Raw genomic sequence first — 17982 nt, forward strand, 5'->3', positions numbered from 1 at the left:
GGTGCGGTGCTCAGCCAGGTGGACTCTGCGAGCCAAGAGCACCCAGTCTTGTACCTGAGCAGGAAGCTGTTACCACGGGAAGTGGCCTATTCCACGATGGAAAAGGAGTGCCTGGCCATAGTGTGGGCCCTGCAGCGTCTGCAACCCTATCTATACGGGCGCCACTTCATCGTGGAGACGGACCACAATCCCCTCAGCTGGTTACACACTGTCTCTGGGACGAATGGGCGATTGTTGCGATGGAGCCTTGCGCTCCAGCAATACAACTTCACCATTCGCCACAAAAGGGGCCGTGACCACGGTAACGCAGACGGGCTGTCCCGACAAGGAGAGGTCGCGGACGGGCGCACGGGGGAACACCGGAGTGTGCTGCCCCCTAGCGCCCTCAAAAGGGGGGAGGTGTGAGGCAAACCCTGGGATATGAAGATGAATTATGACTTCCAGTCATAATCGCTCTCATCACTCCATGGCAGTGCCCCCTCCCTTCTTGTTCTCAATGTCCACCATCTGGGAAGGTGTCACATCCCACTTACACCTCCAACAGCCATCTCCTGTGATATGGAAATGAGATGATGTGGGAACAATGGACACAGGATGACTCCCTGCCGTGACCCTGTAGTAGGGGCTGCTATCTAATTAGCAAGGCTATGGAAGTATCCAGACAGAACGACTCCATTAAAAAATGGTTCATATCTCGCAAGCCATATTTCCGATAAATATGGCAACCATAAAAATGGTGTCTCCGCATGCGGACGATGCTGGCACACCCTTTTTATGGGAGCAGGACCTGGGGAAATACCCCAGGCGTGATATCAGCCAATGGGGAACTAGTAGACAAGTCACGAGTCCTCTCATTCTGTAGCTAAATTCATAGCTGTCACAATGAGAGCGTTGGCGTCCGCCTACGACGCTCCCAGGCCAAGTTATGGCCATATTCCATGTTGTGGATTTTGTCCATAACTCCAGCCAGGGGTGGAGCAGTGCTCCCTCTGAGGTCACTAAGGTAGGAGGGGACCTGGATTTGCCCAGGTTGATAACCCTACTTCGGCCATTTTCCAGTGTTCTTTCGCTGGGGGTCACGTGCAGGAAACATCTGTGGGAGTTCCTAGAAACCTGGTCTACAGCGCCCCCCCTGTGGCCAGACGCACAAGGTAACTGATTGAATTGCATACCTGTTTGTAAACCATGCTTTATCTGTAACTGTACTCTGACATATGTATATTCTGTAGATTCCCTATTGTATATATTGTAGTTTCTAGTGTGCTTTAGGCTGATTAAATTATATAATTAATCTTGGGCTGTTCTGTTATCTCGATCTTGAATCCCACGTCTGTGTGTTCGGCTAATAGTTACCGTGAAGCGGTTGGTGGCAGCGAGTTGTGCCAAGGATTATTGTGGGGAGGCCAGTGAGATTCGGGGAGGTTTTATATATTCCGCCCGCGGAGGTCGGGGGAATATATACCCTACTCTCACTGGGGACCCTTCAATAATCGGCATAAGTAGTATAGCGGCCTCCTTGCTTATTGTCGGGCAATTCCATAATTGGCCTGACTATAAGAGGGGCGCTAGAGAGCGCGTCACGTGCTCTGTCTGTCGGTCGGGAGGTATAAAGGAGGGGTGACCCCCACTTGTTACCCCCCGATTGTGACGTACTGGTAGCCAGCGCGGGGGATTTCTGAGTGACCCCCCCGGTGGTTTGTGACAGCCTGTGATAAAAGATACTGTGTGTGTGTGTGTGTGTGTGTGTGTGTGTGTGTGTGTGTGTGTGTTTGTGTGTGTGCATAATTTTTTATTTATATAACGCAAACATATTCTGCAGCGCTTTACAATTCAAAGGGGACATCTACAGACAATGAGACATTACAGAGTAACAAAATTCAGCTACCAAGAGGAGTGAGGGCCCTGCTTGCAAGCTTACAATCTATAATATGTAATACATACTATCAATTGTAAATCCATACTCTTCTATAAAATCCAACACAAACTGGAGGAGGCTGATGCAGAACAGCATACTATTCAGTAGAATGTATTATGATGTATTACCACAATGAGTCACTAGATGGAAGAAAGCTAAAGGCATAGTGGTATCTATAATATAAGACAAGATTAGTGGAATACTATATTTATTTATTCTACTCCCTGACAGTGTTATTAACTCCACGCTGCTTTACAGATGTGATCTATATGTAGGACATATGGGCGTAGTATAATGACTAGTGTAAGGTGATATACCTCAAGGAGATAATCTTATACCGTATTCAAATAGAAACTATATCCAAATAGCACTATACACCGTGTGCAGAGTTATTAGGCAAATTTGTATTTTAGAGGATTTTTTTTATTATATTGATTTAACAACTATGTTCTCAATCAACCCAAAAGACTCATAAATATCAAAGCTTAATATTTTTGGAAGCTGGCGTGGGTTTTTTTAAATTTTGCTATCTTAGGAGGATATCTGTTTGTGCAGGTAACTATTACTGTGCAGAATTATTAGACAACTTAATAAAAACCAAATATATTCCCATCTCACTTGTTTATTTGCATCACGTAAACCAATATAACTGCACAAAATTTAGAAATAAACATTTCTGATATGCAAAAACAAAAGCCAAAAAAATTAGTGACCAATATAGCCACCTTTCTTTATGATGACACTCAACAGCCTACCATCCATAGATTCTGTCAGTTGCTTGATCTGTTTACGATCAACATTGCGTGCAGCAGCCTCCACAGCCTCCACACACTGTTCCGAGAGGTGTACTATTTTCCCTCCCTGTAGATCTCAAATTTTATGAGGGAACACAGGTTCTCTATGGGGTTCAGATCAGGTGAACAAGGGGGCCATGTCATTATTTTTTCATCTTTTAGACCTTTACTGGCCAGCCACGCTGTGGAGTAGTTGGATGCATGTGATGGAGCATTTTCCTGCATAAAAATCATGTTTTTCTTGAACGATATCGACTTCTTCCTGTACCACTGCTTGAAGAAGTTGTCTTCCAGAAACTGGCAGTAGGTCTGGAAGTTGAGCTTCACTCCATCCTCAACCTGAAAAGGTCCCACAAGTTCATCTTTGATACCAACCCATACCAGTACCCCACCTCTACCTTGCTGGCGTCTGAGTTGGAGTTGAGCTCTCTGCCCTTTACTGATCCAGCCTCTGGCCCATCCATCTGGCCCATCAAGAGTCACTCTCATTTCATCAGTTCACAAAGCCTTTGAAAAATCAGTCTTAAGATATTTCTTGGCCCAGTCTTAACATTTTATCTTATGTTTGTTGTTCAAAGGTGGTCGTTTTTAGCCTTCCTTACCTTGGCCATGTGCCTGAGTATGGCACACCTTGTGCTTTTTGATACTCCAGTAATGTTGTAGCTCTGAAATATGGCCAAACTGGAGGCAAATGGCATCTTGGCAGCTTCACGCTTGATTTTCCTCAATTCATGGGCAGATATTTTGCGCCTTTTTTGCCCAACATGGTTCTTGCGACCCTGTTGGTTATTTGCCATGAAACGCTTGATTGTTTGGTGATCACGCTTCAAAAGTTTGGCAATTTCAAGACTGCTGCATCCCTCTCAAGACATCTCACAATTTTGGACTTTTCAGAGCCCGTCAAATCTCTCTTCTGACCCATTTTTCCAAAGGAAATGAAGTTGCCTAATAATTAAGCACACCTTATATAAGGTGTTGATGTCATTACACCACACCCCTCCTCATTACAGAGATGCACATCACCTGATTTACTTAATTGGTAGTTGGCTCTCAAGCCTATACAGCTTGGAGTAGCACAACATGTATAAAAATCATCATGTGATGAAAATATTCATTTGCCTAATAATTCTGCACCCGGTGTATATCTGCAAAAACAAACTTCTCTATTCTGCATGTAGGGATGAATTTCTAAATAAAACGTATGAAATTTGCTATTCCAAAGATAGGCACATTCACAGAAACCTTTCCTTGTGTTTTTCTTTACAAAATGAAAGAACAGAACAGCTTCAGTGGCATAAAACTCAAAACTAACGTAATGTTTTTTAGAATCCGTTGTGGCTTCTGGACCAAATCAAATCTTTCATGGGGTTGGACTTGATACATTGGAAGAACAAGAAGAAAAGGAAAGATTTTTTGCAAGACTTGAAAAAGGGGCTTCATCTACCATTGACTATTCTAAGTTAATTAAGGACCTGGATTCTACGGATTCCACACAACGTACAGCGTATATGCGGTAAGGTCTTTCTTCGAGCCTGCTGTCAATGCCAATTTATAAAAGGTTTCATCTACGTGGTCATATCTCTAAAAGCAGCAAGTGTCATATATTTTTGATTGCTAAAACATGGCATGTGGCACTTATCTGTATAATTTTCCTTGTTAGCAGTGAATATATACTCTGGCCACAGTTCGTTGGTTCCACAAGTGTTTTTAGATTTCCTTTTGTAACGCTGTGGTTGATCACTACTATTGGATAAGGATGAGTTGCTCGGTTTTTGAATACTGGAATTGGTGATCCAGTAAAAGAACCACAGAAGTGAATGCTCTGATGGTCACATGTGGCCCATGCTTGTAGGCTTGCCCGGCACTGATCGTGGAAATGACTATAAAATAATGTTTTGTATTGTGTACTATATTCTTTTATTTTTAGTGACCATGATCACGCTCCAGCAGAGGAGGATGAGCATAAAGATGAAAGTAAAGATGTGTCAGGTAAATGCAGCAGTGATGTGGTGTTATGGGCATGTTTTTCTTTCTCCATAGACTTTGTACACTAAAGATGTCCCAACTCCATAGACCTGCATAAACACCATACACATGCACGCTCAGCATATTGCAAGTGGTGTAGATCATTATGCTTGCAGGACAATTTGCAAACAACTTAACAGTACAGTACATAATAAATCTATTTTTCACAATTCTCAGTTAATTATAGTGAAGACTTTGAAGATGAACTTGAAGCCAACGCTCACTTGGTTAGAAAGTCGGAGGAAGAAACTGATATTCCTATGGTGTCTCAAAGTCAGGTAAGAGTATAGTTTTTTTTTTTTATCTTTAGTTATAAGGATTTCCAAATTTACATCATGATGAACATACGGTGACTACAACACAGCCCACATGCCTGTGACATAAAACAATGCGCTGATTCCACTTGTCCATAGAGAAAACTAAAGACATAAATATAAAAAAATCTATGTCACCATGTTTTAAACAAGTTTTTTATTTTCAGAGAACTCTTCTCACCAGCTACAGTTTATTTAAAACAAAACAAACAAACTTCTTTGCTTGCCCTCCCCAGGTCCAGTGCTGCTTTCAGTGACTTACTGTCTGCAGTGCTGACCTCAGTGCATTTGTCCAAGGGAGATGTTACATGCTGCTGACTGGTTGCAGCGTTGTCGACATGACGTCAGCGCTGCAGACAACCATAGACACCGAACACAGTGGTGTAGATGCAGTGTTGGACCTGGGGACGGTGAGTAAAGAATTGTTTGTTTTTTCTTCTTCTTTTTCTGAAACTGTAGCAGCCTGTTAAATAGTTTATTGCAATCGGTTGTTGTTCTCCTTAGTCAGCTATTTCACACTGTGGAGGGGGCTGGTGGTAACAGATATTTTTAAAGCAACAATGATTGTGTTTAATTTTTTTCCAACTTTATATACTAATGACCTGTCAGCTGACTATGCATGTTCCTACAATGTGAGTGTGCACAGAAGCCCAATGCAGAGTGGAGTTGGATTACACGTAGAGAAAAAAATTAACTCCCCCCCCCCCCCCCCCCCAAAAAAATGAACTTCTCTGGAACCCTAGACAGCCTGTCTGATACGAGCACATGCATAGGGCTGAAGTGTTCAGACATGAATCTGTTCATATCAAGAAGAACGTAAGTGTAATATTGGTATCACTGGCCAACAATTTTTTGTTCAACCCAGGTCCTGTCTGCTCATTTCTCTTCACTTACAAAATGTTGATCCTTGATAATTGACACACATGTTCAGATGCTGCATCCTCAAGGGAGCACTATGCACCTAAAACCAACATGGGAGCCCTATTTACGGTGGTATACAATGTACACATATTTGCCATTTCTATATACATTACTTACAGCAAAGATGGAAGTGCAGCTGTACGTTACCTAGGCCAAAAACTACTACTCCAACAGGATACAGCTAATATATTTTTATATTATACTAGAAGGTGGCCCGATTCTAACGCATCGGGTATTCTAGAATTTGTGTAGTTAATGTATGATTTTTGTTATATAAATAGATGTTGTTGTGTGTAGTTGCCAAGTGTTTGTGTAGGGGCTGTAAATGTTCTGGGTGTTGTCTGGGTGGGGGTGTGTGAGAGCGGCGTTGTTTGTGTGGAGCGCTGTGTGTGTGTGTTGCGTTGTTTGTGGAGCGCTGTGTGTCTGCAGTGTTGTCTGTGTGTGTTGCGCGGTTTGTGTGGGTGTGGGGTGCGTGTGTGTGTTTTGGGGGGAGGTATGTTTTGTGCAATGTGTGTGTGTTGCGCGGTATGTGCATATATTTGTGTATGCTGCGGTGTTTGTGTGTTTGGTGTTGTTTGTGTGCGGCGTTGTCTGTGTGTGTGGGTGTCTGTGTAGGGCGGTGTTTGTGGTTCCCAGTGTGTGTGGTGTGTTGTGCGGTGCGCGTGTGGCAGTGAGTGTGTGTGTGTTTTGGGAGGAGGTGTGCACCCCCATCGTGCTCCATCCCCCATGCTGCGCACCCCCCATCGTGCTCCATCCCCCATGCTGCGCATCCCCATCGTGCTCCATCCCCCATGCTGCACACCCCCCATCATGCTCCATCCCCCATGCTGCGCATCCCCATCGTGCTCCATCCCTCATGCTTTGCATACCCATCGTGCTCCATCCCTCATGCTGCGCACCCCCCATCTTGCTCCATCCCCCATGCTGCGCACCCTCCATCGTGCTCCATCCCCCATGCTGCGCACCCTCCATCGTGCTCCATCCCCCATGCTGCGCACCCTCCATCGTGCTCCATCCCCCATGCTGCGCACTTCCCATCGTGCTCCATCCCCCATGCTGCGCACTCCCCATCGTGCTCCATCCCCCATGCTGCGCACTCCCCATCGTGCTCCATCCCCCATGCTGCACACTCCCCATCGTGCTCCATCCCCCATGCTGCACACCCCCCATCGTGCTCCATCCCCCATGCTGCGCATCCCCATCGTGCTCCATCCCTCATGCTGCGCATACCCATCGTGCTCCATCCCCCATGCTGCGTACCCCCCATGCTGCGCACCCCCCATCGTGCTCCATCCCCCATGCTGCGCACTCCCCATCGTGCTTCATCCCCCATGCTGCGCACCCCCCATCGTGCTCCACAGTCACACATCAGACAGTATACACGCACACATCTGATCGCATACACTCATACCCCACTTCTGCCTGTGCCCTCCGGTGGGCGGTCCCAGCAGCTGTGCTGCACGCCATGTTCCTCTGCCTTCTGCCAACATGCACACATCCGATCGCATACACGCACACACCCGATCGCATACACGCACACACACGATCGCATACACGCACACACACATTGACGATAACGCACATACGCGCTCACACACTCACAACATCCGGAGATACCACATGCTTCCGGCTATGTGATCCTCCGGCAGGTCCTGGAAGGTCACTGCACGCACAGTATCGCCGCCGAGAAGCAAGCGATATCACTGGATGTTGTGAGTGTGTGGATGCGATCTGATGTGTGTGTGTGTGTGAGGTGTGTGTGAGAGTGAGTGTGATCTGATGTGTGTGTGTGTCTGTTCTTATGTGTGTGCGTGTGTGTGTGTTCCGCCGCTGCAGGACCTTGATGCGCTCACCTGCTCCTGTTCGGCTTCTGGTGAGTATGATTCGGGGGTCTTCTTTCTTCTGTCGTCTCTCTTCTGCACATGTGTACCGGGAGCCGGTGTACGCTGGTAACCATGCTACACAATATTACCCGATGTGTACCATGGTTACCAGCGTACCCAGCACGCACGGGAGCCCACACCAGCGTACACCGGCAACCCCCGCAATGCGAGGGTATGTGTCGGCTGGGTTGCCGGCATACGCTGGTGTGGGCTCCCGGGGGTACAGCACTCACCTGGGAGTCGGGGCTCCGTGTCGATTCGGGGAATGCGTGCGGGGGGCGGGGCCAGGGCGAGCGTGCAATGCGTGATGGGGGCGGGGCGTGGCCGAGTTGCCAATGTGTGCAGGGGGCCGGGGCGAGAGGCCAATCCGTGTGGGGGGCGGAGCCTGGGCAAGCGGCCAATCCGTGCGGGGGGCGGAGGCGAGCGGCCAATGAGAAGCTTGTCGCGGTAACGACAATTTAGTGGCCAATCCGTGCGGGGGGGCGGAGCTGAGGCGAGTGGCCAATGAAAAGCTTGTCGCGGTAACGACAGAATTTTGGAGCAAGACATACAGACAGAATAAGGCAATTATATATATATAGATCGTGTAGGGACCTACAAGCATGAGGTTCCAATGACGAGGGTTGTAGGCTTCCATCTTATGGCCATAACACCAACTAAAACCTCATATTTTTTGTACATTATACAGCCAGGCCCCTTTCTATTAGGCCTTGCATATTCGAGTTCTGTCCCTGTATGGTGCACAGATGGAGTACGGCTTTGCAGCCCGCCTGATCTAATAGTATGGGCGTCACCTAATAGGCTGCAGGTTTGTAACTGTGCATCTGCAAGTGTGAACAGCGCTCTATGCAAGCCATCAGTGTGCAGTTTTACCATCCAGCAATCGCCGCCTCCATGTTTGGAAGTGTGTGTAATTTGCTCCTCCTGTACCTGTGATGCCTCCACCTAATGGGGGCTTAGGCTGCTTTCACACTACGTTTTTTTTTAACATGCGTCATGAACGTTTTTTTAACGCAAAAACGGATCCAGTGCAAATGCGTTTTCACTTCAATGCATTTGCAATGGACTCGCATCAACATGCGTTCACATGCGTTTGCGTGCGTTATAGTGAGGATGCAGCGACTTGCAGTCTTATAACTTTTTTCATAAACGCTACTTGTAGCGTTTTTGAGCTGCGTCCAAATACTGTTTTTCACTGGATCCTGACTATACTGCACGCAAACGCATGTGAACACTGGCATGCTGATAGACTGGATCCTGCTTGCTCTACTGAGCATGCCCAGAAACCAGCCTGGCGTGATCAGTCTCTCTCTCCCCCTCCCTCTCACTCTCTCCCTCTCTCTCTCTCGCCCCCTCTATCTCCTCTCTCTCTCCCCTGCCTGAGAGCGGCGGACGCTCGTAACCAAGGTAAATATCGGGTAACCAAGCAAAGCGCTTCGCTTAGTTACCTGATGTTTACCTTGGTTACATGTGCAGGGAGCAGGCAGCCCGGCTCCTAGCAGGTACGGACGCTCGTAACCAAGGTAAATATCGGGTATCCAAGCAAAGCACTTCGCTTAGTTACCCAATGTTTACCTTGGTTACCAGCGTCTGCAGCTGTCAGATGCCGGCTCCCAGTCTATCACGTTCAGTTCCCTTCACTCCCGATCACACGACTACAGTGCCCGCCCATAAACTTGCATGCGTTTTTCTTTGTAAAAACAGGATCCACTTTTACAGCAAAAAAACGTTCATGACACATGTTAAAAAAACGTAGTGTGAAAGCAGCCTTAGCTGTATCCTGCTGGAGTACTAGTTTTTGGCCTAGGTAATATACAGTTTCAGTTCCATCTTTGCTTTAAGGAATTATATTTATTCCTCTTTTTTTGTTGCTTTTTTAAATTTCTATGTACAGGAGAATATTTACAAGTAAATATTCTTCATTGAATAATGTATTTTAAAACTAAGCATGAAAACATTTTATTCCTGAACTAAACACACCAATATAGATTATATACTGTATATTTTAGCAACCCTGCATCAAATTTTTCCTTCCTAATTTTCTGCCCTGTTTTGTAATACATACGGTAGTATTGTGCATGAGACTATAAGAAATTACATGTCCGTGTTACAAAAAATATCTGCATCCTAATGTGACCGACAATGTTAATTTTAAATCTGCAGCAAATCTAATTATCCTGCGGATGTCAGTGTAGATTTCATACTTGCAGCTATCTACACCATGCTCATACATTATGGATTTACTAATAGACCGTTCCACAGAGTACATACGAACACACTCTGAGATTTCCCTATAGGTCCTGAAAAAAGAATACAATTTAATTGGTTAGACTAAATGACTGTAAAAGCATAAAGGTTTTGAAAATGTAACCTTTTGCTCATGGCAAGAAGTCCCAGAACATTCTTCTCCGTGCTTGGAAAACTATGCTTACCGAATTGTTTCTGTATCTCCCTTTCATTTTAAACGTTGTACCCTATGTGTGCCTACTTTTTTAAAAGAATCAAACAATCAGTGAAGGTCCAAGCTGTTCTACGTCAAACTGAGCAAGTATGTATCGGCTCGCCAGACATTAGATAGATCCATTATTGGTGTGCTGCGCACGGAGAGCTTGGAACCGGTATTCAGATGATGATGAACAATAGAAGAAAGATATGACATCTGCCAAAATGTGATGAATTAAAATGTACTTTTTATTTCTAAGATTAAAAGTGGGACAAAGATCTTAAAAACATATGAATAGAAAAGTAGACAAGTCTATGCGTTTCGAGCAAGGGACATGCTTTTAATCTTGACATGCTCTACAATTCCCAATTTGATTTGTAGAACATGTGTCTTCCAACACAATGCTCCTTCCCTTATGAGCTTTGCCCTGGGCCTGAAAAGTAATTCCTGATTACATGTAGGGTATTGGCACACTAGAGAAATTGCTCAACAAACTATGTGGTCAATATATTCCTATTAACCCTTATAAAATGTTAAAACATTTTGGCTAAAACAACATTTTGTGGTGAAAATATAATTATTCTTTCTTCACCAGTCAATGGTATAAAATTCTGTGACACACCTGTGGTGTCAATACGTTCACTGCAGCCCAAGATCAATTAATTGCATAGTTTGTAAAGTGAGGTCACTTATGGGGGATTCTGCTTTTCTGGCATGTTAGGGGCTCTGCCAATGTGAATTGGCTCACCAAACCACTGCAGCAAAATCTGCACTCCAATATGATGCTCTTTACTTTCTAGCTTTACACTGTGCCTCCAAAAGTAGTTTTCAAACACATATGGGGTATTGGTGTACTTAGGAGAAATTGCACAAAAATGTATATGGCCCATTTTCTGCTGTTATGTTAAATGTTTTTGTAATTTGTTGGGAAAATGAGTTTGCTGAAAAACGTTTAACCCTTCTAACTTCGTAACAAAAAATAATTTTGTTTAAAAAAAAAAATTCCGTCGATGTAAATTAAAATGTGTTATTTCTTAATTATTTTGTTTGCTATAATTATCTGGTTGAAGAGCATAAAGTTTGAAAATTGCAAAATATAAAAAAAATTGTTACATTTTTCATATTTTCATAAACACAAATCGTATTAACCAAATTTTCTTTATCGTTCCTTTGGGAGACCCAGACCATGGGGTGTTTAGCTTCTGCCTCCGGAGGACACACAAAGTACTACACTTAAAAGTGTAGCTCCTCCCTCTGAGCTTATACACCCCCTGGTAGCCAGTCCTGGCCAGTTTATCGCTTTGTGTTCAGGAGGTCATACATCCACACATGCATTCTCATCTGATTTGTTTGACTTTTGGAAAGAGTTTGAAGAAAAGCGGGTCCATGTCTGGACTCCCGGCATGTCCCTTCTCACCTCACTGTGTCGGCGGTGTTGTTAAGGTTGATTTACAAGGCTGAAGCCTTACATGCCGCGCTCCTTCACCATCCCTTCTGGGCTCTGGCTTGAAGTGGGAGCCAGCACGGTCTCCATGCCTGGCAGGAGTCCGGTCTCCATCCACAGCCCCTTGAGGATTCTGTTGGACCGGAGCACTCATCCCCAGGGACATGGCCCTGCGTCTCAGCAGCTAAGTACCTAAGACGTTTATGTTGGGGGTCCCGGTTCTTTATTGTATGGGGAGAGTATGCTGTATGTGATTGTTTTTAACTTTTCCGGCGGGTTCTCCAGCTTTTGCCAGAGAACCGCGCCGATGGTGCCTGCTTGTCGGCCTCGCCGATTAAATTTAGGCCCCGGCTTCGCCGGAGGCCTAGTTTCGTTTTTCCTGCCCTCGCATGTCACTCATGCAGAGGGACAGGTTCGGCTCCTCCCGGCGGCCGTTTTACACAGGGGAGGGACACTCCCCACTGCTGGGGCGTCCCTCCTTCCCTGCAGGTCTCTATAGCCCTCCAGTTCCCCGCTCTTTTATAGGAATGCCCCATTTCTCAGGCAGAGTTCACTCTGCTCTGGGACATCCTGCATTCTGCATCTCTGCTGAGGTGCTGCGCACTGGGGGATCGGGCTTCGGGATCTGGAGGGCACACAACACCGCGCTCAGCGGTCTGGTAAGCCACTGCCGGTCTCCGGTTGTGGACCTCTGTATATTCTCCCTGGGGTTCATTCTCTGCAAAGCCCCCACTCCAGCAGCATGTCCCACACAAGGAGCAAGGCTCCAAAGCTTTATGCTGCATGCACTGCATGTAAGATCCTGCTGCCTGAGCCGAGCATTTATCCACACTGTGATGGTTGCTCTAACTTGGCGGTGCCACAGCCTGGAGTCTCACCCCCAGTGGTCTCTCAGGCTGCTGCTGCTGCACCTGTGACTGAACCCCCGGCCTGGGTAGAGTCCTTTTCTAGGTCCATATCCCAGTCATTTGCTGAGTTCATGGGACTTTTGTCCAGGACTTTGATGAATATGCATCAGCCCCCCTCACAGGGTGCCTCTAATACTCTTGACAGAGGACTCCTATCCTCTGACCTCCGTCCATCAGAGCTCACGGAGGATTCATCATCTGATCCCAGACCCCGTCCTTCTAAGAGAAGGCGCAGGGTTTCCTCCACCTCCCCATCCCACGGCTCTGTCTCAAGAGCTGACTCTCAAGATGAGGAGGATGCCCTCACTGGGGGCTCGGAGGCTATGTATCCCATCAATTTCTCTGAGGGTGACTCGGACCTTAGTGATTTGATTGCTTCTATTAATTCTGTGCTGGATCTCAATCCGTCAGTGTCAGAGGAGCAACTCTCTTTGGCAGAAAAACATCAGTTTACCTCGCCTAAGAGAGTGAAGAGTGTGTTCTTTAACCACTCCGCTGTGACCAAACCCAGGGCCTGCCCTGACAAACGCTTTCCAAAGTGTGGTTCTGATGACCGGTTTCCATTTCCACCTGAGGTGGTCAAGGAGTGGTCTCACTCCCCAAAGGTAGACCCCCCGGTGTCTAGGCTCTCAGCCCGGACCGTTGTGTCGGTGGCTGACGGCACCTCACTTAAGGATTCCACTGACCGTCAGATTGACCTTCTGGCCAAATCTGTGTATGAAGCTGCGGGGGCTGCGTTTTCCCCGACTTTTGCAGCAGTGTGGGCTCTCAATGCCATCTCTGCTTCTCTAGAGGAGATGCATTCCCTCACCAAGGAATCTATGCCTGAGATGGTTACCTTAACTGCTCAGGCTTCAGCTTTTTCATCTTATGCCATGTCTGCCATGCTAGAGGCTGCTCACCGCACTGCGGTGGCTTCAGCTAATTCTCTTGTTATCCGCAGGATTTTGTGGCTTCGAGAGTGGAAGGCAGATGCTTCTTCCAAGAAGTTTCTTGCTGGGCTCCCTTTTGCTGGTTCACGGCTGTTTGGTGAACAGCTGGATGAAATCATTAAAGAAGCTACTGGCGGGAAGAGTACTTCCATGCCACAAACCAAGACCAGGAAACCCGCCCAGGGTAGGAATCAATCGAGGTTTCGTTCCTTTCGTTCCTCCAACTGGTCATCCTCTAAGCCTTCCGCCTCGTCCGCTAACTCGGCCAAGGATCAGAAATCCAACTGGCGCCCAAAAGCGCGTCCGCAGAAGACCGCAGGAGGTTCTGCCACTAAGGCAGCTTCCTCATGACTCTCGGCCCGCTCCAACCACGTCCTTAGTCGGTGGCAGGCTCTCCCACTTTGGCGACGCTTGGTTAAAGCAAGTCTCCGATCAGTGGGTGAGAGACATCATATCTCACGGCTACAGGATAGAATTCTCTTCCAGCCCTCCAAACAGATTTTTTCTCTCAACTCCCCCCTGCTCCAAGGCTGCCGCCTTCTCGCAGGCCGTGGCGTCCTTGCAGGCAAACGGAGTGATTGTCCCAGTTCCCGCTCAGGAACGGTTCAGAGGTTTTTACTCAAATCTCTTCCTAGTTCCAAAAAAGGACGGTACCTTCCGGCCCATCCTGGATCTCAAGCTTCTCAACAAGCATGTTCGGGTGCAGCATTTTCGCATGGAGTCCCTGCGATCAGTCATTGCCTCTATGACCCAAGGGGAGTTCCTGGCGTCCATCGACATCAGAGATGCCTATCTACATGTGCCAATCGCAGTGTCACATCAGCGTTGGTTACGTTTTGCGATAGGAGAGGATCATTTCCAATTCGTGGCTCTCCCCTTCGGGTTAGCCACGGCCCCTCGGGTATTCACCAAGGTCATGGCGGCAGTGATTGCGGTCCTGCACCTCCAGGGGTTGGCAGTGCTCCCTTACCTGGACGACCTTCTGGTCAAGGGTCCATCCAGCGCAGACTGTCAGCGGAGTGTTTCGCTCACTCTCGCCACCCTAGCCCAATTCGGGTGGATTGTCAATCTTCACAAATCCACTCTGACTCCGACTCAGAGTCTCACGTACCTAGGGATGCAGTTCGAGACTTTGCCGGCACTTGTGAAGTTGCCCTTAATCAAACAGCAGTCTCTCCGGCTAGCGGTGCGCTCTCTCCTGAGGCCCCGCCGTTATTCCCTCAGGCGCCTGATGCAGGTGATGGGTCAAATGGTGGCTTCCATGGAGGCGGTTCCCTTTGCCAGTTCCATCTGCGTCCTCTGCAGCTGGACATCCTCCGCTGTTGGGACAAGCGGCCTTCCTCCTTACAGAGGTTAGTGGCTCTGTCGCCACGGACCAGGAGCTCTCTTCAGTGGTGGCTTCGACCCCTCTCCCTGTCCCAAGGGCGCTCCTTCCTGGCTCCGTCCTGGGTGATTCTCACCACGGATGCCAGCCTTTCCGGCTGGGGAGCGGTACATCTCCACCACAGGGCTCAGGGCACTTGGACTCCGTCCGAGTCAGTCCTTTTCAATCAATGTGCTGGAAACCAGAGCTGTGCTTCTAGCTCTCCTAGCCTTTCACCACCTGTTGGCGGACAGGCACATTCGAGTCCAGTCAGACAACGCGACAGCGGTTGCCTACATCAATCACCAAGGCGGGACACGCAGCCGCCTGGCAATGTTGGAGGTCCAACGCATCCTTCAATGGGCGGAGGACTCCAAGTCCACCATATCCGCAGTCCACATCCCTGGCGTAGAAAACTGGGAGACAGATTATCTCAGCCGTCAATCCGTGGACGGTGGCGAGTGGTCCCTGCACCCGGCAGTGTTTCAGTCAATCTGCTGCAAATGGGGCACTCCGGACGTGGACCTAATGGCATCCCGTCACAACAACAAGGTTCCGGTTTACGTGGCTCGCTCCTACGATCCCCAGGCCTTCGCCGCGGATGCGAGCGGACGTTCAAGACTGGTCCCAGTTTCGTCTGTCCTACGTGTTTCCCCCTCTAGCTCTCTTGCCCAGAGTCCTGCGCAAGATCAGAATGGAGGGCCGTCGAGTCATCCTCATTGCACCGGACTGGCCCAGGCGAGCTTGGTATCCGGACCTGCTCCAACTGTCCGTGGAGATGCCGTGGCATCTTCTGGACCGTCCAGACCTGCTCTCGCAAGGTCCGTTTTTCCGCCCGAATTCTGCGGCACTCAAATTGACGGCGTGGCTCTTGAGTCCTGGATTTTGACGGCTTCTGGTAGTCCTCCTGAAGTCATCTCCACTATGACCCGGGCCCGTAAGTCTTCCTCCGTCAAGATCTATCACAGGACTTGGAAAACTTTCCTGTCCTGGTGTCGCTCTTCCGGCCATTCTCCTTGGCCATTCTCGTTGCCGACCCTTCTGTCTTTTTTTACAGTCCGGTCTGCAGCTAGGACTGTCCCTTAACTCTCTCAAGGGACAAGTTTCAGCTCTATCAGTGCTGTTCCAGCGGCATATCGCCCGGCTGGCTCAAATCCGCACCTTCATGCAAGGTGCGTCTCACATCATTCCGCCTTATCGGCGGCCCTTGGATCCCTGGGACCTTAACTTGGTCCTCACGGTATTGCAGAAATCCCCCTTTGAGCCTCTTAGGGAGGTTTCTTTGTATCGTCTTTCTCAAAAGGTGGCCTTTCTAGTTGCCATAACTTCTCTCAGGAGAGTCTCTGATTTGGCTGCGCTCTCCTCGGAGTCACCTTTTTTGTTTTTTCACCAAGACAAGGTAGTTCTCCGTCCGACCCCGGACTTTCTTCCTAAGGTGGTCTCTCCCTTCCACCTTAACCAGGATATTTCCTTGCCTTCCTTCTGTCCGGCCCCTGTTCATCGCTTTGAGAAAGCGCTGCATACTCTAGATCTGGTGCGTGCTCTCCGGATCTATGTGTCTCGCACTGCTGCGCTCAGGAGGTGCACCTCTCTTTTTGTGCTAACCACAGGTCGGCGCAAGGGTCTCTCTGCTTCTAAGCCGACCTTGGCCTGTTGGTTTAGATCGACCATTTCGGATGCCTACCAGAGTACTCAGGTGCCTCCCCCGCCGGGGATCAAAGCACACTCGACCAGAGCTGTCGGTGCCTCTTGGGCTTTTAGGCACCAGGCTACGGCTCAACAAGTCTGTCAGGCTGCCACTTGGACTAGCCTGCATACCTTTTCGAAGCACTACCAAGTGCATGCTGATGCTTCGGCAGATGCGAGCTTGGGCAGACGCATCCTTCAGGCGGCTGTCGCCCACTTGTGAAGTTAGGCTTCGCCTACTTCTTAGTTTTTTCTGTTTATTCCCACCCAGGGACAGCTTTGGAACGTCCCATGGTCTGGGTCTCCCAAAGGAACGATAAAGAAAAAGAGAATTTTGTTACTTACCGTAAATTCTTTTTCTTATAGTTCCGTATTGGGAGACCCAGCACCCTCCCTGTTGCCTGTTGGCAATTTTCTTGTTCCGTGTGTTATCACCGGCTGTTGTCGTGGACAGAGTCTCCGGTTGTTCCGGTTCTTACTCGGTTCTACTTGTGGGTGGCTATTCTCCTTCAGCTTTTGCACTAAACTGGCTAGGACTGGCTACCAGGGGGTGTATAAGCTCAGAGGGAGGAGCTACACTTTTAAGTGTAGTACTTTGTGTGTCCTCTGGAGGCAGAAGCTAAACACCCCATGGTCTGGGTCTCCCAATATGGAACTATAATAAAAAGAATTTACGGTAAGTAACAAAATTCTCTTTTTACCACTAACATGAAGTATAATGAGTCATGAGAAAACTGTAGAATTACTGGAATATATTAAAGCTTTCCAGTTATTACCACTTAAAGTGACACTGGTCAGAATTCATAAAAATTGGCTCTGCCAGAAAGGTGAAAACAGACTTGGGGGTTTAGAGGTTAAGGAAAAAAAATGTGACTTTTCATTAAGGTTCTCCATACAGGACATAATGTGCTTAGTTTCTGCCTTTAGAAATTTGTATTTTCTGTACTTCTTTATAGAAGAGGAAGACGAAATATTTATTCTTTTAAAACCTAATATGCTGATTGAAGAATTTTTTTTTCTTTATTTTAAGGGCCATCATAATGAAGAAAACCATGGAATGCTTGCTAAAGGTGAGTAAAAAAACATGAATAAGATATTAAAAATATTACAGGCGTTGTCTGGGACAGGCGTTGTCTGGGACATAAACATTGAGGATCCAGCTTTGGATAGGTCAACAACGTCCAATTGATGGTAGTGCGACACCCAGTGCCACTGCTGACCGGAACTACTCTGTTGCGGAACTGTACCGCAGTTCTCAGTCAACTGTATGGTTGAGTACTGCATATCTGCCCCCTATTCTGATCAATAGGGTTGGATGTGCCGTACCTGCCCGAAGACACTATTCTGACAGCGT

At 47.7% G+C, this 17982-nt stretch overlaps 1 protein-coding gene across 2 annotated transcripts in view; it reads left to right on the plus strand.

The window, feature by feature from the left end:
• Positions 1–17982, plus strand: part of CEP162 (centrosomal protein 162) — a 307890-nt gene that overhangs the window by 66388 nt on the left and 223520 nt on the right. For both annotated transcript variants that reach the window (XM_075340157.1, XM_075340158.1), the window contains 4 exons: positions 4036–4222; positions 4637–4698; positions 4912–5012; positions 17659–17698. In XM_075340157.1, coding sequence (XP_075196272.1) covers positions 4036–4222; positions 4637–4698; positions 4912–5012; positions 17659–17698 — 390 coding nt within the window. The remainder of the gene's footprint in view (positions 1–4035; positions 4223–4636; positions 4699–4911; positions 5013–17658; positions 17699–17982) is intronic.

This window comes from Anomaloglossus baeobatrachus, chromosome 3 (assembly GCF_048569485.1).
Source record: "Anomaloglossus baeobatrachus isolate aAnoBae1 chromosome 3, aAnoBae1.hap1, whole genome shotgun sequence".
Classification (NCBI taxonomy): domain Eukaryota; kingdom Metazoa; phylum Chordata; class Amphibia; order Anura; family Aromobatidae; genus Anomaloglossus; species Anomaloglossus baeobatrachus.